Source organism: Staurois parvus, unplaced genomic scaffold (genome assembly GCF_062004578.1).
Source record: "Staurois parvus isolate SC_StPar_1 unplaced genomic scaffold, SC_StPar_1.0 ptg000147l, whole genome shotgun sequence".
In the NCBI taxonomy this organism is placed as follows: domain Eukaryota; kingdom Metazoa; phylum Chordata; class Amphibia; order Anura; family Ranidae; genus Staurois; species Staurois parvus.
In genome coordinates, this window is record NW_028317943.1 from 4,044,761 (window position 1) to 4,069,267 (window position 24,507).

The window sequence follows — 24,507 nt, forward strand, 5'->3', positions numbered from 1 at the left end:
CTGTCTGCGCCAACGTCCATCCTCAGACACTGTGGGCCCTGTGCGCTCGCGTTCCGCTGCCATGGCAGCAGGGGAGGGGTGGGGTGGTAGGAGCAGTGGCAGCTCCACCAGCAGCGGCTGCCTCAGTCTGCAGTCGATGATGAGTAGCTTTCTTCACCAGCGCAGTGAGGAAACTACTAACCAGCCGCAGCAGCAGCAGCAGCAGCAGCAGCAGCATCAGGTGGACCTGGAGCAGGACCTCAAACAACAGGCTTAGGCCTACTTGGACAGCACCCTGCCAACCGAGGTAGACAATCCCCTTGACTACTGGGCAACGAAACTTGACCTTTGGCCCCAACTAGCTGAATTTGCCCTTGAAAGGCTGTCATGCCCGGCCAGTAGCGTGGCATCGGAGCGCGTGTTTAGTGCGGCAGGAGGTATTGCAACTCCGCGGAGGACACGACTGTCCACCCAAAGTGTGGAGAGACTGACGTTTGTGAAAATGAATCAGGCGTGGATTAGTCTGGATTTCAAACCACCAGTTCCTGACACAACTGACTAAATCCGCCATGAATCATGCCCCAAACATGTGCCACTTTCAGGTCTCCTCACACTGCTGGTGTGTTCCATTTTTTGTCATAGGGTGCTGGCAGATTACGGGCCTCCCATAGCTGCTGCCAGGCCCCTAATCTGCCATGGGCCCCTATACCGCCTCCTCATGCTGCTGCCAAGTCCAGAGTCTCTCATGGGTCCCTGTACGGCCTCCCATTGCTGCTGTCTCCATCGCCACACTCTGCCATGTGCCACTTTCAGGTCTCACACACTGCTGGTGTGTAGAATTTTTTGACATAGGGTGCTGTCAGATTACGGGCCTCCCATAGCTGCTGCCAGGCCCCTAATCTGCCATAGGCCCCTATATACCGCCTCCTCATGCTGCTGCCAGGTCCAGAGTGTGTCATGGGTCCCTGTACGGCCTCCCATTGCTGCTGTCTCCATCGCCACACTCTGCCATGTGCCACTTTCAGGTCTCCTCACACTGCTGGTGGGTTCCATTTTTTGTCATAGGGTGCTGGCAGATTACGGGCCTCCCATAGCTGCTGCCAGGCCCCTAATCTACCATGGGCCCCTGTTGTCGCTTGTTGGCATATTCCGCTCGTTCAGATGCTCCTTCTCCTGCTACTCCTCTTCACGGATTCCGTCAGCAGTCTTTCTTGGAATCCGTTTCCAAGAGACAACAGTTTGCGAGCACGCACCAGACGGTGCAGAAACTGAACGTCCTCCTGTCCAAGTTGCTGCTGCCAGGCTCGTAATCTGTCATGCGCCCCTGTACCGCCTCCTCATGCTGCTGCCAGGTCCAGAGTGTGTCATGGGCCCCCGTACCGACTCCAAATGCTGCTGCCAGGCCCGTAATCTGTCATGGGCCCCTGTACCGCCTCCCCATGCTGCTGCCACGTCCAGATTGTGTCATGGGTCCCTGTACGGCCTCCCATTGCTGCTGCCAGGCCTGTAATCTGCCATGGGCCCCCGTACCGACTCCTCATGCTGCTGCCAGGCCCGTAATCTGCCATGGGCCCCTGTACCGCCTCCTCATGCTGCTGCCAGGTCCAGAGTGTGTCATGGGTCCCTGTACGGCCTCCCATTGCTGCTGTCTCTATCGCCACACTCTGCCATGTGCCACTTTCAGGTCTCCTCACACTGCTGGTGGTTTCCATTTTTGTCATAGGGTGCTGTATGGCCTCCCATTGCTGCTGCCTCCACCGCCACACTGTGGCTCCACACTCTGGTTTTGGCCCCGTGACTGCCCAAATGAGTGAAGTGTGCGGTGATTCTAAGATCGATGGCACTCATCTGCATGTCATACTGACTGACAGTATTATTTCTCTTCCCCAGCAGACTCCAAGGGCATTTAAATTAAAGGTACAGTGTTCAGCACTAATATTAAGTCTCTCTGAAGCCTAGAAACACCCTTTTTTAAGTTAAATTCACAGCGAATATATTCGACTCGAATCGAAATTTTTCTACGAATTCGCCGAATCAGTCGAATCGAATTTTTGAATACTTCGCTCATCTCTAATCGAGACCATTAGAATTTGAACTTGTGGTAGGATGTGTTGGTGGGAGCTGTTCTCCTTTCCATGTCGCATTGTGTGTTGAGATCTGATATAAGTGTGGAGAGGGATGGAGATTTAGTAGAGTTCCATAGCTTAGTAAGATTAGTCTTAGCAGCTGATAGTGTATGAATAATAATTGTACGAGTATCTCTGGGGAATTTGTCGATCCCTATGTGGAAGAGTGCCAGAGCCGGGTTTGGTGGGAATGGAGTATTAGCTATTATTGTGAGAAGTTGAAAAACGCTGTTCTAATAGGATCTGAGGGATTTACATGCCCAAAGTATGTGAAGAATTGATCCTGTTTCTCTGCATTGTCTCCAACAGGCGGAAGGGCGTTGAGGGTAGTACAATGAAAGTTTGGTTGGTGTTAGGTACCATTGGTGTAGGATTTTCATGTATGATTCCCAGTGGGAGCTACAACGGGATGCTTTATGAGTAATTGTAAAGGTCTTCTCCCATGTGTGTGGTAGAATTGGTTGAGAAAGGACTTTCTCCCAGTTGGAGAGAGAGGAAGTATGTAGGGAAAATCGAGAGTTGGTTATATAGGTGTAAAATGTTGAGATACCTTTTTTTGGGTACTGCGGTTTGTTTAAGAACTGGTATGCTGTGGATGGGATTTTCAGAGAGAATGGGATATTTACTTTCTGTAAGGAGTGAGCTATTTTTAAGTATGTAAACTGTTCATTGTCGGGAAGGTTGAATTTTCTCTGAAGGGTCTGGAAGGAATCTAAAGTATGGGTTGTAAAGAGGTCTTGTATGAAGGAGAAGTCATGGTTTTCCCATTGTAGTAGAGGTAGGGAGGGAGTGATGAGATGAAGTGTTGTAATTGGGGTATTTGTTTGGTTTCTGTCGGGTTTAGGGTGAGGAGATCAAACCAAGCTTGTATGGTAGCTTGAATGCATGGGTGTTTGACATGGGTTTTGGAGATGGGAGTTTGTGGTGAGAACAGTATACTGTATGGTGTAAATTGGGCGTGAGGAAGCGATTCCATGTTGGACCATGTTTTTTCTTTGGAAGGATGCCACCAGTAATAATGTTGGTCTAGTAAAGTTGCATAGTAATATGATTTTAAGTGTGGAAGACCTGCTCCTCCTCTGGATGTGGGGCGTATTAGTAAGTTTGTGGTACATCTTGGTTTTTTCTTATTCCAGAGAAATTTGGTGAATATCGCCTGTAATTTGGTAAAAAAAGTATTAGGAATGGGCAGTGTGCAAAATATATAAAGGATTTTGGGTAGTATATTTATTTTAAGGGTTGCTACTCTTCCCAACTTTGATAGTGTTAAAGTATGAAGATTGTGAATTGCTTGTGGGATGGATTCGAGCAGTAGTTTGTGGTTTGCGGCGTAGAGTTGCTCCGTTGTAGGTGTGATATTTATTCCTAGGTATGGGATGTTGTTGTGTACTAAGGAGAAGGGGAATTGTTTGGTTAGTGTCTGCTGAGTCTTAGTGGACGTGTGGAGGTTTAGGATAGAGGATTTGGGTTCATTGAGTTTGTAGTATGATACGTCAGAGTAGTTTTTAAGATGCTCGCAAATCGATTGAAGCGACTTTTGCGGGTTAGTTATCATCAGAATGATGTCATCTGAAAACAGACTAATTTTGTGTTCAGTTGTAAGGTTTGTAATTCCTGAAAAGTTGGGGTCATCTCTGAGTTTTGAAGCCAAGGGTTCAATGAGTAATGCGAAGATTATGGGGGACAAGGGACAGCCTTGTCTCGTACCGTTGGAGATGTGAAAGGGTTGTGATAGTGTGCCATTTGTTAGTATAGGGTAGGATTGCAGAGAGCATCCAATCCGTAATTCCAAATTTTTGGAGTGTTAATTGCATAAATAGCCAATGTATTCGGTCGAATGCTTTTTCAGCATCTAAGGACAGAAGTAGAGAGGGTTGTTTTGTGGTTTCCAAGTTATGAATTAGGGAGATGAGTCTCCTGGTTGCATCTGGTGCCTGGCGTCCAGGGATGAAGCCTACTTGATTTGGATGAATTAATGTAGGGAGGTATGGAAGTAGTCTTTGTGCTATGACTTTGGCATATAGTTGTATGTCCGTGTTTAATAGAGAGATTGGTCTATAATTCTGTACAAGTTGGGGGTCTTTACCTGGTTTTGGAATAGTTGTAATTATGGATTGGAGCATGTCTTTGGGAAATTCGCCTGTTGAGGTGGCAAGGTTGAAAAGGGTGGTGAGATGTGGTGTAAGCTCAAGTGCAAATATTTTGTAAAATTCATTTGTGAAGCCATCATTTCCTGGTGATTTATTTAGGGGTAATGTTTTAATGTATTTGGTTATTTCTGCGGGGGAGATTGGGGTAGAGATGATAGAGAGTTGTGAGGGAGTAAATTGAGGGAGATTTGTAGTGTCTAAGAATTTTTGTATGGATATCGTTGTTGGTTGAGTTGTATCTGGGTCATCTTTGATGTTATAAAGTGTTTGATAGTAGGTAGCAAAAGCATTAGCTATGTCTTGCGGGTTTGTGAGAGATGCACATGTTGTTGGATGTTGGATTAAGGATATTTTGGATTTGAGACGTTGTTGCTTAATTAGTTTCGATAGTTGCTTAGAGAGTAAAATTTTGCTTTCGTTTTTTGTAGGTTAAATTCATATTTGTATAGTAGAAGAGTTCTGAGTTTGTGTCTGTCTGAGGTCAGTGAATCGTGTGTGGAGGGATTGGGGTTGTTTTTACTGATTCCTTCTTTTAGTTTTATGGATGCAAGAAGTTGGCCAATTTGCTGGGTTCTTTGTTTGTTGATGCGAGGGTTTAATTGTATGATGATACCTCTCATGTATGCTTTATAGGTGGACCATAATGTGGTTATGGTGGTGTCAGGTGTGCCATTAAATTAAAAAAAATACTTTATGGGCTTCTAGTAAATGTTTCTGGTTATCTGGGTTCTTCAATATCGAGGAATTCAGTCTCCAGATACGGGGGATTGAAGAGTGTTGTTTGCCATCCAGAGTTATATTGATTGGAGCGTGATCTGACCAAGTTATTGTGCCAATTTTGGATGATGTTACATGCTGTAGGGTCCATTTGTCGGTAATAAAAAAGTCGATTCTGGAGTAGGACAGGTGAGATGGGAAATAGTAGGTGTAGTCTCTTTCGCTGCTGTGGTGACATCTCCAGATGTCATAAAGATCATGGTCATGTAGGAAATGATTAAGATTATGTTTGGTGGAGCGTTTGTTGGTGGAGGAGTCCAGGAGTGGGTTCCCACTGATGTTAAAATCTCCGCCGATGAGTAATCTACCCTGTCTGTGAGAAGAGATGGTGGATTGGAGTTTGCGGAAGAATTGTAATTGATTGTTATTGGGTCCATAGACGTTGACTAAGGTATCTGGTATGTCGTTAAGTTTGCAGATTAAAATGTGAAAGCGTCCTTGAGGGTCTGCTATTTCCGAAATGTGGTGGAATTGTGTAGAGTCTTTTATAGCTGTGAGAACCCCATTCTTCTTCTTAGCGTTAGTGGCCGTGTAGATATGGGGAAATCGGTGTAGTTGAAATTTAGGTGACTTGGTGGTTGAGAAGTGTGTTTCTTGAACGAAGAGGATATCCGCCTGTAGTGTGCAGGTTTCTTTTTGGAGCATCGATCTTTTGAAGGGGGAGTTTAGGCCCCGAACATTAAATGATGTTATATTGATCATGACATAGGTCGTTGGTTTGGTTGGTGGAGTAGAGGGGTTGTTTCTGGGTATGTTGAGATAAGTTGGGGAAGCTTGGTAGGGCAAAAGACATTTTTTCTTTGGGTTTGGTAAGATAAGATTTGTTTGCTCAATGGTGTACGTGATAGTTTCCGTATGGTGCTGGAGGTTTCAGGTGGTCCGATGTTGTAAATGGTCGACTGGTGGTGCAGGGGGTTGTAGACATGACGGGAAGTAAAAAGGACTTGCGGAAAATGCAAGCAACATGAGTAGCATAGGGTGCTACTTCAAAAACCGGGGGATGTGAACAAGCAATGACCAAAAAATGGGTCATGCCAAACAAAGTCTTGTAACTTCCGAATATTCTGGAAAGGGCCAAGCGCCAGAGGGTAAGAGGTTGCAACCGGAGCGTAAAGAGTGTGGTATAAAGAGAGTGTTGTTACTCAGGTTCACTCTGCCTCCATTTGCTGTGCCGTTGTAGAGGCGGGTTGGTGGGGATCCTCAGGTATTATGTTCCATGTTTTCAGTAAAGCGATACCTGCTTTGAGAATTTTAATCGTGTGTATTCTGCCCTGATGCTTGATGGTTAGTTTGGTGGGAAAGCCCCATTGGTAGCCTATTCCATGGTTTCGTAGGGCCTTGGTGATGTTGATCATCTTTTTGCAGTTAAGGAGAGTGGCTTTCGACAGATCTGCATATAATCTGATATTTGCATGTGATGGCGGGAGCTGGGGGGGGGGGGTTCTGGCTGCTGTCATTATTTTTTCTTTTATATGATAAAAATGAATGCGCGCTAGGACATCTCTGGGGATGGATGCTAATAGGAATGCGGGTTTAGGTATTCTATGCGCTCGATCTATGGCAAGCTCCATGTTTGAGAGAGATGGTATGAGGTGCTTCATATATTGTTGAAGATATGCAGTTAGCGAATCATTAGTGATTTTTTCAGGGATGCCTCTGAATTTAATATTATTGCGTCTGGAGCGGTCTTCTAGGTCCGCCAGTTTCAGATTTATTTGCTCAGTTTCAGAAGTGTGGTCATCGGGTGCGTCAATGAATTCATTATCCGCTGTAATTACATCTCCCATTCTCGTTTCAATATGGCGTAGTCTGTGCTCTTGTTGCTGGACCGCATTTAAGATCTGGGATATTGATGTGGCTATATCATTATGTAGTGTCTGCCGTAAAGATAGTAGCATGTTCTTCATGCAGATTTCTGTGATGGGCTGATCTGAGGCAGGGAAGGACTCTATTAAAGATAGCTCTGTGGTATGCTGAGGAGAGGGATGGCTGATAGCCTGATAGTCAGTTGGAACGTCTGAATCTAGACGAGGTCTAGATTTGGCTGGGCTGCTAGTGGTGGGTGACAGAGGGGGAGATAACTCACCCGGGTCTCCAGGATACAGAGGAGAGCGAAGCCTGTCATGCAGCAGCTGGGATCTGTTGTCCCCCTCATGGCTTCTGTGTGCTGTGTCCGTGCAGCCGGCGCCATCTTGGATCCCTGACGAGACAGCAGGGAAGAATTGGGTAAGTTTCCCTGGTTGCCCAGGGGCTTTGCGGCGGCGAGGCATGTCGGGTGAGGGTTGTAGACCCTGTATGTAGATGCCTATGTGCTCCGGGTTGCTCAGGGTCGGTGTGAGCCGCGGGTTGTCTGGCGGGTGGACGGAGCGGAGCTCAGCACACGTCCATTTGGGAGCCGGCCGCGCATGCACAACCTCCAATAGTGTACTATAATACACCAACCCCCAAAAAGGGGGGTTATGCCTCTAGTGCAATATGAGTGATTATTACATACAAATTCCCTTAAACCACATAAGATAATTAAAAGAATGATTGTAGAAATAGAATAAATAAAATTAATGATAGGGGACTACAATAAACCTCCCCCTAGCCTAGATGCACAATTGGAAGAGGTACACAACAAAACACATATTGTATAGGCAGGTGTAATGTAGTACTTCACTACATTCTACACGTAACACCTCTAGACTCAGACATTTAGAAATGTCTATGAATGTATTAAAAGGAAACAACTAAAATATCAGGTACTTAAATATTCAGACCCTTTACTCTGTACTTTGTTGTACCTTTGGAGAAGTACCTTTGGAGAAAGATCAGTCAGGGTGGTCATCTGACAAGGCAGGTTAAAACCACAGAATCGTGTAAGACAGAGCAGCACTCCCATCTTGGTGTCAGCTATGTGATATGGGAGTGGGAAGAAAAACAGAAAGCACAACCTATGAATTATGGACCCTATAAGACTCTTGGTTATGATTTTTCATTTAAAAATGTTTTGATATTGTTGTAATTTGTTATTATGATTAGTTTCATTATTTATTTATGTTGATGAGTTTGATAGCACAGTGTATACACTTATAACTACAGGGCGGCAACATCATACTTTTTGGATTACTAGTAACTCAAATAACTACTTGTTACAACCAAGGTATGCAAAATACCATCTCTGAATGCACAACACGTTGAACCTTAAAGCAGATGGGCTACAGCAGCAGAAGACCACACCTGTCAACTAAGAATAGGAAACGGAGGCTACAATTCACACAAGATCACCAAAATTGATCAATATAAGATTGGAAAAGCGTTGCCTGGTCTGATGAGTCTCAATTTCAGTTGTGACATTCAGATGGTAGGGTCAGAATTTGGCATAAGCAACATGAAAGCATGGGTACATCCTGACATTCATCTACGGTTCAGGCTGGTGGTGGTGGTGTAATGGTGCGGGGGATATTTTCTTGGCACACTTCGGGCCCCTTAGTGCAAGTAGGTAGGTGGTCTTTTTCCTGTTCCTTGGGGGCCCCCTCAAGATACCAAAGGTCACACCTGGACACAACTATGAGATCTCGTAAAGTGAATGCACTCAAGTCACCTCAGTTGCATTTGCAAACACTTCAGTTTTATTGGCATAACATCAGGGTTTTTATACTATAGTCTTTGGGCAAACACACCCTCAGACCATCCAATCAAATACATGTACATTTTTTTACCTTAACTCTTAATTATTTTTACCTTAACCCTTAATTATTTGTATGAGGTTTGCATTTTCACTCTTCTGCTTTGTCTGTCACGCCATATCTGGTCTAACGCCCAGACCATGGCTGTAATCTGACCCAACGCCCAGACCATGGCTATAATCTGACCCCACGCCCAAGCTGTGGTTACAACTTTTTCAGAAATGAGAGTATACCTTATCTGCTTTTTTGTAAAGTTTGCAAAAACACTTACTTCTACATGAAGCTGGCATAAACAGTTTTGTTAGTGTGTACATATCTCATATATATGTATGTTAAACTAGCATCTTGTATTAGTGTATACAAAATGGATTCAGTTATATTCCATTTAATCCTTTCACTTAGTACCAACTGAGCATTGTTTAAACGCCAAGGCCTACCTTAGTATTGTTGCTGACCATGTCCATCCCTTTATGACTATAGTGTACCCATCTCCTGATCGCTACTTCTGGCAAGATAGTACACCATGTCACAAAGCTCTAATCATCTCAAACTGGTTCCTTGATGACAATGAATTCACTGTACTCCAATTGCCTCCACAGTTACCAGATCTCAATACAATAGAGTACCTTTAGGATGTGGTGGGACATGAAATTCGCATCATGGATGTGCAACTGACGACAGCAACTGCATGATGCTATCATGTCAATATGGACCAAAATTTCTGAGGAATGTTTCCAACTCCTATTTGAATCTATGCCATGAACAATTAAGGCAATTCTCAAGGCAAAATTGGGTCCAACCCAGTATAATAAAGTGGCCAGTGAGTGTATATGTATATACTGTATATATATATATAGAGAGAGGAGAAGATAATGTGTTAATATACAAAGCCTTACTACGTCAATTGTCTGGTGAGAGACTATTACAACTTGTATATGGACTTATAAAGGACTGGGGAGAGTTTATTGAGTGCTGATCTTTGTACAAATAGTTTATCTGCCTAGGGAGGGTGGCAGTTTCATTTTTAACTGCTTGATATGCATAATATTTATACCTTTTTGTGTTGTTGAGTACCCTATAATGTGATATTTCAGTTTTTCCTTTTTCATACATTTGCCAAATTCTGTTTTCACTTTGTCATTATGGGGTACTGAGTGTTTTTTAACCTTTTTTCAGTCAAGGCACTTTTAAAATTATGGATAATCTCACGGCACCCTTTAAAATTTTACATAATCTCAAGGCACCCCATTCTAAAATGTAAAATACTATCCTACACACATCCAGTACACCCAACGTTACAGGTGATTTATTCTTTCAAAGCAAATACACCTTTGCACACTGGTACCAACTGGTATTCCAATGTGTCTTTCTCCCTCACTCTTCTCATGTGATTCCAGTGCATTACACAGAGGGGAAAACAAGGATGATGTGCATGCACCCCATGTCCTCCTTATCAATGCAATTGGCTGTTAGTATGCTGGCAGCTAGAAGGTCATAGTGCACAATGAAAACCTTTTGCTTTGTGTATTAAAAGGCAAGACTGATCCACCTGCTGGCTTGTATACAATTTTTAGGCATTTTTCCAAGGCACCCCTGAAGAAGCCTGAAGGCACCCCAGGGTGCCTGGGCTCCCCAGTTGAAAAAGGCTGGTATAGAATAATGAGAAAGAAAAAAGAGTTTACCCGGTTCCCGCTCAGCCTATTGTACAATGATACTCGGGTAAGACCGCTCTTGTTTTGGAAGGACGTCATGTGATGTTCTTCCATTCTTGCCACGCATCCCCCCGAGGATGTGCAGTGCATTGACTGGCGGTGAGCTGTGTCCCTCAGACACAGTGCATCACCAATCAGGGTAAAGAGCCAATGATGTTGGCTCTTTACCATGTGATAAGCTATGTCCAATCACAGCTGATCACATGTAAACAAATGTTGGTTATCAGCATTTCCTTTCCTCAGCGATGTCACTGTCTGAAGAAAGGAAAGCCAATAACCGGCTTTCCTGTGACAGCAGATGTTTAGTGCCCTGATGATCAGTGCAGACCCATCAATGCAGGATATCAGTGGCCATCAGTGCAGTAGATCAGTACCCATCAGTGCCGCCTATCAGTGCCTCTTCACATGTGCCCATAAGTGAGAATCAGTGCAGCTTATCAGTGCCCATTAGCCATCAGTGCCAATCAGTAACGCTTCATCAGTACCTATCAGTGCAACCTCATTAGTGCAGCCTATCATTACCCATCAGTGCAGCCTATCATTGCCCATCAGTGCAGCCTCATCAGCGCACATCAGTGAAGAAGAAAAAGAAAAATTACTTATTTGCAACAGAAACAACAAAAAAGTTTTTTTTTCCAAAATGTTCGGTCTTTTTTCGTTTGTTTAGCAAACAAATACAATTTCGCTCTCCACCTGCTCTGAGACATACAATATATAGCAGTTAAACTCAAAATCAGTTTACTGCAGTATATCAGGCAGAAATTGTGATTTTTTTGCTGGAGGTTACAACATATTATCTCTCACTGGCTGGTTTTTACTGGTTACAGCACACATTACGGCTCACTGATTAGTTGGTAGAGGTTACAGCACATGATTTCTGCTTGCTGATTGGTTGTTAGAGGTGACATTTCTACACTCTTCACCAATGTTAGGGGGGACTTACACTGATGACCAATCTAAGAGGGGATTTACACTGACCACCAGTGTAAGGGCAATTCTGCATCTACCACCAACATAAAGGGAAATTTACACTGACCACCAATGTAATGGGCAATTTACACTGACAATCAATGTAATGGGAGATTTTACACCAACAACCAATACATTTCTAATCTGGCCACTAATGTAAGGGGGAATTTACACCGACCACCAATTTAAAGGGGGCTTCTACATGAAGAACCATTGTAAGGGAGGATTTGACACTTTCCACAAATGCAAGTTTTTATTTTTTATTGACTACCAGTATAAAGAGGAGTTTCTAAACTGGCCACCAATGTAAAGGGAATTTACACTGACCACTAACGTAATAGGAGCATTCACAGTGACCACCAATGTAAGCAGGGATTCACATTGACCACCAATGTAAGGGGGACATTCACACTGACCACTAGTGGGAATGAAAGTATTCTACTCCATGCCCCAATATAATGAGAAGATATACACTGACCACCATTGAAATTGACATTTAGCCTATGTCCACATTTGAGCATGTTGGGAACGCATGCAAAATTGCTTTCCTTACACCACAGAAACATGCTGCCTTTTAGCAGATAGATAGCAGTGCTATTAATTGTTAATGACAACCTCATGCATCTGCTAACCTGCACATTTTCACATGCACCAAAATTCACGATGCTGTGGCACTGTGTAGCCCAGTGTTATTTTGAAAGAGGGTCGGGGATTTTTTTCTGCATTTATAGCACATAGAGCAGACCATTGAAATGAATGGTCTGTCCTACATGTGGCTTACAACTTTATTCACCCTGCCAGAACACCTTTGCATCCTAAATTTCCCTGCTAACTTCTGCACCCCAAACCTTCCCCATCCTCTCCACTCCAACCTCTTTCCCCACCTTAACCTTAAATGCCTCCTCTGCTCATCATTTCACCCACCTTCTGTACCTCTCTACGTCCCCTACTTTCTCACCTGTGCACTCCAAACTATAATTCCTTTTCTGCCTACCTCCCTCCGCACAAACCCCCCACTTTGCCTACGTTTGCAGAACAGGCTGCTGGTAGGCTCAGTGACCACAGTTGCAGGCAGGACTTTCAAGCATGCCCCTGTTTACCTCTTCAGTGGGCAGTATTGAGGTAATAGTGGCTGGGACCTTCAGGGAGGGGGGCATTATATACACATGAATTCTGTTGCTATTTACATATGAATGGCGTATTGCGCCGCTATTTACATATGAATGTCACTGCTATTTGCATATGAATGCCGGATGTTTATCTATAAATGCTGACACAGTCTGCACACTTGAGTCATCTGTACATGGCAATAGAGCAGAGCTGGGCAGCATACAGTAAGTGACAGTACTTCACACTGAGATATCATGACACAGCCTGGGATGAAGACTTCAAGGGATAAAGGAATGTAAACCGGGACAGTTGGCAAATATGGGGCAGCTGTTTTGGGCCCCACAACAATGGCTGGGCCCATAGCAGCTACCCCTTTTGCCCCTCCTTAAAGATGTCCCTGGATCTGACCACCTCCAGTATTAGAGTGCTTCCCTCTCTGGATGAAGGAGCACAGAGGGCACGTTTGGACAGTAGTATTGTCAGGGAAGGAGAGTTTTAGTTTTCTGTAATGTATTTTTGGCCTTTTTAATATATATTCATATATATATATATATATATATATATATATATATATATATATATATATATATGTTTACACACAGTGCTCAGCATAATTGAGTACACCCCTTTTCAAAAAATAAGACTTTAATCAATATCTCAATGAACACAAGAATAATTTCCAAAATGTTGACAAAACTGAGTTTTATAGAACATTTGTTTAGCTCATTACATGAAAGTAAGGTTAATAATGTAACTTAGATTACAAAATATTCAGTTTTACTCAACTTAGTTGATGCAAAATTGAATACACCCCACAACAAAAACTACTACATCTAGTATTTTTTATGACCTCCATGATTTGTAAGGACAGCACCAAGTCTTCTAGGCATGGAATGATTAAATTGGCAACATATTGCACCATCTATCTTTTTCCATACTTCAAGAGAAACCACTTTTAGAGCCGGGATGCTGAATTGAGATTGATGTTCAACGTGTCTCTTCAGAATTCCCCATAGGTGTTCAATGGGTTCAGATCAGGAGACATAATTGGCCACTGAATCACTTTCACCCTTTTCTTCTGCAGAAATGAAAACATTTGGCCTTTTCTGTGTTTTGGATTATTGTCATGTTGGAAAAGTGCATGACGACCAAGGGTATGGAGTGATGGTAGCATCTTCTCTTTCAATTTAGCATCTTATGTTTCAACATCTGTGAATTCATGATGTCATCAATGAAATGCAGCTCCAGAACACCAGCAGCACTCATGCAGCCCCACAGAAGGACCCTGCCACCACCATGTTACACTGCAGGCACCATTCATTTTTCTTTGTACTCTCCACCTTGGCAACCCACATTTGTGGGAATATTTTGTAGTATAGTGTTCCATAGAAAATGTTGATTCTGAAAGAAAAGTAAAGGTTTCCTGACAAATCTGTTTGGGGTGTACTCATTTATGCTGAACACTGTATGTATGTATATATATATATATACAGTCATGGCCGAAATTGTTGGCACCCTTGATATTTCTCCAGGAAATCATGTATTTCTCACGAAACGTATTGCATTAACACATGTTTTGCTATACACATGTTTATTCCCTTTGTGTGTATTGGGACAAAACAAAAAAAGGGAGGAAAGAAAGCAAATTCGACATAATGTCACACAAACCTCCAAAAATGGGCTGGACAAAAGTATTGGCACCCTTTCACAACTGCGGATAAATAAGAATGTTACAAGCATGTGATGCTCCTGTAAACTCACCTGGGGCAAGTAACAGGTGTGGGCAATATAGAAATCACACCTGAAAGCAGATAAAAAGGAGAGACGTTCACTTAACCTTTGCATTGTGTGTCTGTCTGTGCCACACTAAGCATGGACAACAGAAAGAGGAGACGAGAACTGTCTGAGGACCTGAGAACCAAAATTGTGGCAAAATATCAACAATCTCAAGGTTACAAGTCCATCTCCAGAGAACTAGATTTGCCTTTGTCCACAGTGCGCAACATTATCAAGAAGTTTGCAACCCATGGCACTGTAGCTAATCTCCCTGGTCGTGGACGGATGAGGAAAATTGATGAAAGATTGCAACGCAGAATAGTCCGGATGGTGGATAAGCAGCCCCAAACATGTTCCAAAGACATTCAAGCTGTCCTGCAGGCTCAGGGAGCATCAGTGTCAGCGCGAACTATCCGTCGACATTTAAATGAAATGAAACGCTATGGCAGGAGACCCAGGAGGACCCCACTGCTGACACAGAGACATAAAAAAGCAAGACTACAGTTTGCCAAAATGTACTTGAGTAAGCCAAAAGCCTTCTGGGAAAACGTCTTGTGGACAGATGAGACCAAGATAGAGCTTTTCGGTAAAGCACATCATTCTACTGTTTACCGAAAACGGAATGAGGCCTACAAAGAACAAAACACAGTACCTACGGTAAAATATGGTGGAGGTTCAATGATGTTTTGGGGTTGTTTTGCTGCCTCTGGCACTGGGTGCCTTGACTGTGTGCAAGGCATCATGAAATCTGAGGATTACCAAAGGATTTTGGGTCGCACTGTAGGGCCCAGTGTCAGAAAGCTGGGTTTGCGTCCAAGATCCTGGGTCTTCCAGCAGGACAATGACCCCAAACATACGTCAAAAAGCACTCAGAAATGGATGGCAAAGAAGCGCTGGAGAGTTCTGAAGTGGCCAGCAATGAGCCCAGATCTAAATCCCATTGAACACCTGTGGAGAGATCTTAAAATTGCTGTTGGGAAAAGGTGTCCTTCCAATAAGAGAGACCTGGAGCTGTTTGCAAAGGAAGAGTGGTCCAAAATTCCGGGTGAGAGGTGTCAGAAGCTTATTGATGGTTATAGGAAGCGACTGATTTCAGTTATGTTTTCCAAAGGGTGTGCAACCAAATATTAAGTTAAGGGTGCCAATACTTTTGTCCAGCCCATTTTTGGGGTTTTGTGTGACATTATGTCATATTTGCTTTTCTGCCTCTGTTTTATATTTGTTCCAATACATACAAAGGGAATAAACATGTGTATAGCAAAACATGTGTTAATGCAATACCTTTTTTGTGTGAAATACTTGATTTTCAGGAAAAATATCAAGGGTGCCAACAATTTCGGCCATGACTGTATATATATATATATATATATATATATCTCAGGATGTAGTAGGCACCCTTTCTTTCTCTCTTGGAATTGCTGTTTAAAGTTGATATGTAGAATCTTATTTATGGTGCATGTTTGATATACTGATTTTTAACATTAGTTTGTTTTGTTGTTGATTATGAATATAGCCAAATGTAAATATTTCATATTTTCCTTTCCAGTTTTAAACAGAGAGAAACTAAAGACGATAAACAGAATAAGTAAAAGAATTGCTCCAAAGTGTAATCTGTTAAAATGTGGCCTATCGTAACACAACTTTTATTGTACATTTTCTTCTGCTGGGCAGGTAAGACATTTTGTTTTACATACAAATATTATAAGTACATCAGTGTGGTTTATATGATCTTTAGCACCGTACATGTACATGTTGTACTCAGATGTTCATGTTGAAAGCTTGTCTATACCCATAACCCTTTTTTTAGTTTTAGATAGAACAGGGATGGGTTAAAACCGTTATCAACATGTGCTGTTAGGTAAATGTTAATAGGCAGATGCATGACACTAATCCATGTAATACAAACATATCCCAATGCTATTCAAAATAAAACATCAATATTTTAGAAAAAGGGTGGACAATTTCAGTTAATGATTGGTAGGTTAGACTGTGACATGCTAAAGTTTTCACTAGGTACATTTTCACTTAGATTTTTCAAATTCACATAATTAAATCTTGTCTTCTTTTGTAGAGGTGCTTGATAAAGTGAATCTATACATAAATGCTTAAAGTGATTGTAAAGGATCAAAGTTTATTTAAAAAAAAAATAACAAACATGTTATACTTACCTGTCCTGTGCAATGATTTTACACAGCTCAACTTCAATCCTTCTGTTCCTGGGTCCCTTCACCAGCGCTCCTTGCTCCCCCCCCCCCCCTGCCGAGGGCCCCCATAGCAAGCCACTTGCTATGGGGGCACTCCTGTGGGCTTGCTCCTGAGCTGTCTCTGTGTGTCCATAAGACACACAGAGCATGGCTTGGCTCCACCCCCTGCACCATCTTCACTAGCTATGATTGACTGGGACAGTGTGAAGGGAGAGAGCTGAGAAAGCTGAGAGAGAAGAGGCACATCACTGGATCAAGATTGTTCTCAAATATGTATAACCTTCAGCCTTTAGAACCACTTTAAATGTATCTATAGGGTACTTTATTAATGTATTTATTTACTTTTATTTAGATTTGTAGTGGCAAGAGCCACTGGCCAGGTTTCTACACTGACGGAAAAAACAACATTTTGAGTTGCCACCAGAGAAAAAGCAGCAGGGATATCTTTAAAAAGGAGACACATGTTCTCTACTTCATCCAAAATGGAATAAAAAGTTTGGGCTTTTGACACACTTTTAATTGTAGCTATGTTACCATTCTTGATGGGATGGATACATTTAGATTACTGGAATGCAAGAAATGCTTAACTTTCCCATAAATTTGTTACTCCATTCCATACTGATCACATGTTTAAAAGCTCAGGTTTTGGTCACATTATCTTGGTGAAGGATAGGATTAGCTGATTTGAATTCAGTTTCTCCCTTCAGAAGAAAATCATTGTTCAAATGTTGCTGATGCTCCCATACCTGGGATAATTGATCCAGGGAATATCCAATTGCCTCTTGGGGGATCAGTGGGGGGGGGGGGTTATTTTTTGTGCTATAAATAAAAAATACCAGAATTTTTGAGAAAAAAAAAAACAATATTTTTTACTTTTTGCTATTAAACATATACATGTGTGTATATATATACTCACACTGCAATTTTTTTTATTTTATTTTATTTTTTTTTTACTAGTAATGGCGGCGGGCATTCTGACATTGGGGGAACTGACTTAATATCACTGACATCCCCAGTGACACCAATACAATGATCAGTGCTAATAAAAAGCACTGACACTGTACTAATAAAACTGGGCAGGAAGGGGTTAATATGTGGGGCGATCAAAGGGTTAACTGTGTGCTGTGTCACAGTGTGCAGTGTGAGTGCTTTATGCTGTAAGCACACTGCTTTGTATGGCTTTGCTATGCAGAGCCATACAAAGCAGTGTGCAGGAGCTGACAGGGGAGAGATCTGCGTTGCTTATACACAGGTCTCTCCTCTGTCGGAGATACTCGGCATTCACCAGGTGCCGGCCAGAAATCACCGGCTGGGACCCGGTGATTGACAGCCGAGGCCATGAATGAAGGCTAGGGTAGGGTGCCCCCTACCCGGAACTGCAAAATCACGTGTATATATACATGATTTTGCGTACTCGTGCTGCCCTGTAGCAGTATTTCTGCTATAGGGCGGTATGGAAGCAGTTAAAGAAGAATTCCAGGTATGGAATTTTATACATCAGTCTTTATCAACATTTTTAACACAGAGGAAAAAACTTTCTGGTCTCAGGGAACCCTTGCTAAAAATGATAATATCTACAACTCATGATACGTTAGTGTAATGGTTAATGGGTCACTTTTTGTTGCTGGAAAAAAATTACCCCCTTACAGATAGCTAAAAAGATCAGTGGTGTTAGTGGTAACTTACCTGAGAGGCAGACATTGCTCCTTGGTCAAGGAACGCCTGGCAACACCTGGAGGAACCCTAGGGTTTCATGGAATCCTGGTTGAGAAACTCTATTATACATAATTATGTTGATCCAGCTTGGACCAATGTAACCATGTATATACCATACCTGTGGTACCTCTAGAAGCTGAAAATCACTGTAGTAGACACGGCTACTCCAGTGATCTCCTCTAGCGTCCATGCCCCGTGCCAAGAGGCTGTCCTGTTGCATTCTGAACACAAGAGATTGGCTGCTTGGCACGTGTATCATTCAGAGAAAGCAAAGTATTTTCTCAATGAATGACAAGCATTCTCTGAATGGTGCCCATGCTGAGTGGCCGACCTCCTGTGGGATCCCATAGGTATGATATATGCATACAGTAGTAATATTGGTCTGTGGTGGACCAATGTACCTATGTATAAAATGCCATACCTGGGATTCTTCTTTAAAGCACCTCAGTTACCGATAGTCTGTAAATATATCATCATAGGGAACAATTTTCTATGTGTTGAATGTACTATAATTATTTAGAACAATGTTGAACACAGCTTGTACTCAAAGAACACAGGAACATTTCCATGTATTTAGCAATGTTAGCTATAGAATAAAAATGTTTTAGATGGGGGGTAGGCAGGGAAAGTGGGCTTAAGGTTGCTATTTTTTGTGAGGTGCATACAGGCGAATTAACTAAATATAATACACGCAGATTTCCATAATAGGATTTGTTACACGTGACTGTATAAAATATTTAGTTTATGCTTTAATATCAGTACTTTACTAGGTGACCTGAAACAGGTACATGCGGCCTGTTACTGCAGTGTGCATGTGGCCATTTATTTAAATCCTTTAATGTGTCACATAACACATTGATGTCTGTGCCTGGAGTGAAAAGAGGACATTGCTTGTAAAGGTCAGCAGCAGTTAGAGGCAGTAGGAGTATGTGCATGACAGTGTGAGCTGCGACAGATGTTTCACTTCAGACAGAGAAAAATATTCCTACGCTGTTCTCTGTAACTAATGCTGCATAGGACTAGAAAGTTTATGATAAGAAAAATATATAGGATAAATCATTTTTATGTTGGATAGGTCTTTCATCTCATACAGCATTTTAAACTGGTAGCTGGGATGATGGTAAAAAATTCAAATATGCTTCTTAATTTGCATTAAAATAATCCAATCCGTTGTAACAGCTGCATATCATAAAAGCATAGTTGCCCACATTTTAAAATTAAAAATTGTTTCACTGGCCTCTCTTTCTACAGATTGTGTCTATATGGAAACATATAAAAATGTATATACAGTATAGTGAATATACACACATACACATCATACACACATGTTTTCACACCTATGTGGGTTTTTTTCTGGTGTTCCAGTTTCCGCCTAAAAAAATGTAATGGCATCCACCCAATTTAGCTTCAATGTGCTTGCTGTGTTTCTTTATTGACTGTGATAGGGCATTCGACTGCAAGGTCATTCTGACGTGTTACATGCGGCAGAATTTGTTGGCATTTATTTACGAGTACAGTAAACTGAATACATGTGAATGGAAGAGTGTCAGAACTATTTTTTCTTGCAGCTGAACTCTTACTTGGTTTTTCTTGTTGAGATTGGAACTTAGGATGTGTTGGACAAAAGGGACCTACCTCATGTTCCTTCATAGATGGATCTCTAAAGGACGTTAGTTAAAGTGAAAAAAAAAACAGTTTTGGTCTTCATTTTTCTTTCTACTTAGTTTAGGTACAATTGCAGATTCTGCCTTAAATATTAGCTTGGCTCATACCGTCTGTCAGTGCTTTACGTTGATTGTGATATTATTAGTAATGCCTACATTTATTGATTTTTGTGGTAACTGTTTCTGTGGATTGAACTTTAGAGGATGGAAAAAGATATGGGCCAGTTTTTGAAGAGCAGCCAATTGACACCATTCATCCGGAAGAATCTCCTGATGGCAAACTTTCAATGAACTGCAGAGCCAGAGCAAATCCAACTCCAGTATATAAGTAATTATTATTTTCACTTACGTGACATTATTGAGTTTTGTTAATCAAATGTATGAAGTAGAAGGGTTTTCAGGACCTCATAGCAGCCATGCAGATTTTAGATGCAATTGTACATTGCAGGTTTAAAAAAAAAAAAAGAAGGACAGATATGATTGGGATACAGGAAATAACACTAAAAATATATTATTATTCAAAGGAAACCTGTGAATTTATATTATCTTCCAAGTTTTCTTGGTCCAATAGTGTGGCATATCTTCAGCTTATCTGCCAAAGTTTACTCCCTCAAAATTTACTTGGCTTATGTCATCTTACATAGCCCACTGTGTCCTCCCATTGGCCAGTAAAGCTTGTCATCACTTTTGATGGTCAATTTGAAGAAAACAGGAACTTTGGGCAATTTTAGAAGATGAAGTTAGGCCACAGTTTTACTTTACAATGTAATTGAGTGGAGTCAGATGGGGTTTAATGGGTATTTTGCGCCCCATCATGCACTACTATGGAAAGTATTTTGTAATTATCCATTTTTAGAATGCACCCTAGAGCAAGTGACACCAGTGTTATAGGTTTTGAGCATTTAAAGTAAATAAGGACCAATAATATTGAAGTTTCTCAATGAGGCGCAGTCTGTATTGCCTTTTGCAAGAGAACAAAATCAGACAATTTTTTTTTTTCTCCAGTGTGGGTGTCAAATTGACAAAATAATTTCCAGGTCATGGTATAGCCAGTAACAGTAAAATTCCGCTGGATATGTGTCCTGTTGAATTTGAATAACTACTACTAACAGCTTGCATATAATATTGACAAAGGAGGTACAATGATATTTAATACATTTGTAGTAGTAGAAACAAATTATGGAAATGGTCCAGATATTTTATTTATATACTTGTAGAGGAAAAAATATGAGTTTTCCTGTAAAATGCATTTTGTCATAATTTTAAGGTAATATTATTAACTTTAGGCTAATGCAGAAAAATATCCAGGGCTACAGTGATCTGTACTGCCTTCTTTAAAAGCTCAAAGCCTATAACCAAGGCAGATGTTTAAAGCTAGCCTTTCTCAACCAGGGCGCCCAGGCACCCTGGGGTGCCTTGAGGTTTCTTCAGGGGTGCCCTGGCAAAATGTCTAAAAATTGCCCAAAACTTGTATACAAGTCAGCGGGTGGAACAAGCCTGCCTTTTAGTTAAACAAAGCCACAGGTTTTCATTATGCATCATTACGACCTTCTACCCACCGGCATCCTAACAACCAATGACATCATCAGTTGATAAAGAGGATGTCAGCTGCCTGCACAGCATCCTAGTTTTACCCTTCCCAGCCCCTCTCCATCAACGCTGGGGTCACATTAGCTCAGTGATGGAGAAAAACTGAGGGAGAAGAGAAACACTGGAATACTAGTCAGTACCAGTGTGCAAAAGTGTATTTGCTTTGGAAGAATAAATCACCTCTAGTGTTGGATGTCCTACATGTGTAGATGTTGCTGTGTTATATAAAACTATTAGAACAGTTTTTCCCATTTTAGAATGGGGCACCCTTTTAAAATTATGGACAGCCTTGAAGCACCCCATTTTAGAATGGGGTGCCTCAAGACTGTGCATAATTTTAAAGGGTGCCTCAGGACTGTCCATTATTTTAAAAGGTGCATTGACTGGAAAAAGGTTGAGAAACACTGGTCTAAGTTCACATAGACCTGGTCTATGTAGTCTACCTCACTACAGAGACATCATACAGTGTGAGTAGAAGAAGGCAAAAGGAAAGAAAACAGTACCTGATAACCATAGCAAGTGTCTCTGTTTTTGATCTGCTCAAGACACCCTTTTTGGGAGTCTCAGACGGCCTTTCTGCTATAATAGTAGCAGTAGTTACTTCTCTATTTCCAAGCATTCTAAACTATTCCTACTTTACATGTCCTACTACTGTATGCCTGGAGAGAGATTCTCCTCATATGGAAACTTTGCACCCCATCCTCTTTAATTGAGTGGTACTCAGATATGTCCCATGTACCAATTGATGCATATGAGTAGAGGCTGCCCAGCCAAATATGAGAAAAAAACCTGGTCTGCATGGTTAGACTGGCTGATCCCTATCTCCTCAATGTGTGTTGCAAACTTATGTCCTGTGGTGGCATGTACTGAAACTTGGTCATTCTTTTTTATCTTTTGTCTATACGCTGTGATCTCTGTGAGGCCTATACACATTGTACATTTTGGTATATTGTACTCCTGTAAAGTACTTGAACCAGGGGCGAAGTAGGGGGCCCCATGAGATGCCCCTGGTACCTTTTTCATAGGCTTTTTTGAGTTTGGGCAAGGACACAGGGGCCCCATGATCCCCTATTGCCCGGGGGCCCCATGAGTTGTCAGTCCGCCCCTGACTTGAACTGCGGTAACAACACACCAACTTTTTAACATTGACTTTTTAACTATTTATTAAGTGTATTTATTGTTTAAAGTAGCTGTTACCCTTGCCTTTGAAAGTGTTCATCACCTTATGTTAGTATGGAATAAGATGAAAACATTTATGTTTCAGGTGGAGACTAAATAACTGGGACATTGATCTTCTAAATCCACGTTACAGTATGATTGGAGGTAATCTCGTGATTAACAATCCAGATAAAACAAGAGACACTGGAAAATATGTCTGTATAGTGACCAATGAATATGGAACAATCAGAAGCCATGAAGCCAGCCTCAACTTTGGATGTAAGCATACATTTAAGCATTTGAAAACAACGGGTAATACTAAGCAAACTGCCAGTAACACTTTATTTAGCCTAGTTTATTATCATACTATTTCAGTCTTTACATATCCTTGTTACTGTATCTCCTAAATTACATGGACAATGGTAACTAAACTGGTAATTTTTGACAGACTGTCCACTAGTCACTAATCTCTGTCTCTCCCATATCTTGTCTGCCTATCTGCTTTTATTTCTGTCTTTTTCTCTAAAGACGAGCAGAACAGTGTGGCACCATGAGAAATGACCATTTCAAACATTATCTTAAATATATGTAATACTTTGCCAATCCATAAATCTACCAACCTTGATTTATTCACTCTGTTTGTTTTAACTTTTTCTTTAAAAAAATGTGTGTCACCACATTCACTGTCCTGAACTCTACCAGGCTTGTGATTTAATGATATGGGCTATTAATTCCATAGCAAACAAACTTGTGTGCCAGTTAGTAGCGGGCATGCATTTAAATGAAACAGTAATGCTTGGTGGGAGAAGGGTCAGCACAGTATTTTTTAAAAAAATAGAAAAAATTAATTCTGATTCATAAACTGAAGCAACACTTTTAGATGCAAATCTGGTACAGAGCTTGTGGGTTGACGTTTTAAACATTATTTGTCTATCTGCTATTCTTTCTATCTAATAATAATGACAATAATGATAATAATACATTATTTTTGTAGTTGGTGTACCAGAAAATGTTTTTTTATGGTATTTTAAGCACCACATATTTGTGTTTATTGTATATTGAATTATTAGTGCACTCTGTGGGTGACTACAAGTAGTAGTGTACAACCACATAGTATGCATTGCAGTGTGCTTATTACACTTATTTTCCTATCCTGTGTAAGGTTTAAGGAACATAACAAAATAAGTACCGGTTTGAAATGATTGGCATTGCTCCCAGAAGCCAGTTACCATGACAATGCCACCTTGCTGATTTAGTAACATACACTACCCACCATAAGCGAGCACTATAAACACTGAATAGAAAATGCTACTATATATACAATATATTAAGTACCTGCTTAGTTTATGTTTAATTTGTGTGTCTTAATTTTTTTCATCTACATCTTAGTTGAGACCATTTTTTCAAATGCTCTCTGCTGGAATGCAAGTGAGGCTAGCAACATTTTTTAATTTAAAAATGTATCCCAACAGTCTGAGGAACATTTCACCGTATGGTTGCACACTGTACTTGATTTTTACCATGTCTACAGCAGGAGCTTTGCCCAGTGATTCAATGGGATTGTGGTTGTAAAATCAAAGTATGAACAAAATTCTTCTGTATATTATATATACTGCGTAAACTGCCTTAACCACTCGACAGCAATATCATGTTCTTCATATGTCTTCATGAACAACAGAAGAGCTTGCATGTGGGATAACAGTAAGCCCTATTTTTATATACAATGCTCAGCATAAATGAGTACACACCAACAGATTTGTCAGGAAACCTTTACTCTCCTTTCAGAATCAACATTTTCTATGGGGCACTATACTACAAAATACTCCTACAAATGCAGGCCCCATTGATTGCAAACAAGATGTGTTTATTTGCACATGCAAAAAAGTATTTTTCTTAACAAATTAA

At 41.3% G+C, this 24,507-nt stretch overlaps 1 protein-coding gene across 7 annotated transcripts in view; it reads left to right on the forward strand.

Annotated features, from left to right (window-relative positions):
- The window catches only part of CNTN1 (contactin 1), a 280,313-nt gene that overhangs the window by 171,547 nt on the left and 84,259 nt on the right, over window positions 1-24,507 (forward strand). For 4 of the 7 annotated variants that reach the window (XM_089673989.1, XM_089673985.1, XM_089673991.1 and 1 more), the window contains 3 exons: window positions 15,827-15,941; window positions 20,056-20,182; window positions 22,709-22,881. In XM_089673989.1, coding sequence (XP_089530115.1) covers window positions 15,890-15,941; window positions 20,056-20,182; window positions 22,709-22,881 — 352 coding nt within the window. In that variant the 5' untranslated portion in view covers window positions 15,827-15,889. Of the gene's footprint in view, window positions 1-15,816; window positions 15,942-20,055; window positions 20,183-22,708; window positions 22,882-24,507 lie in introns of all 7 variants that reach the window. The other 3 variants (XM_089673988.1, XM_089673986.1, XM_089673990.1) reach the window with 1 other exon arrangement.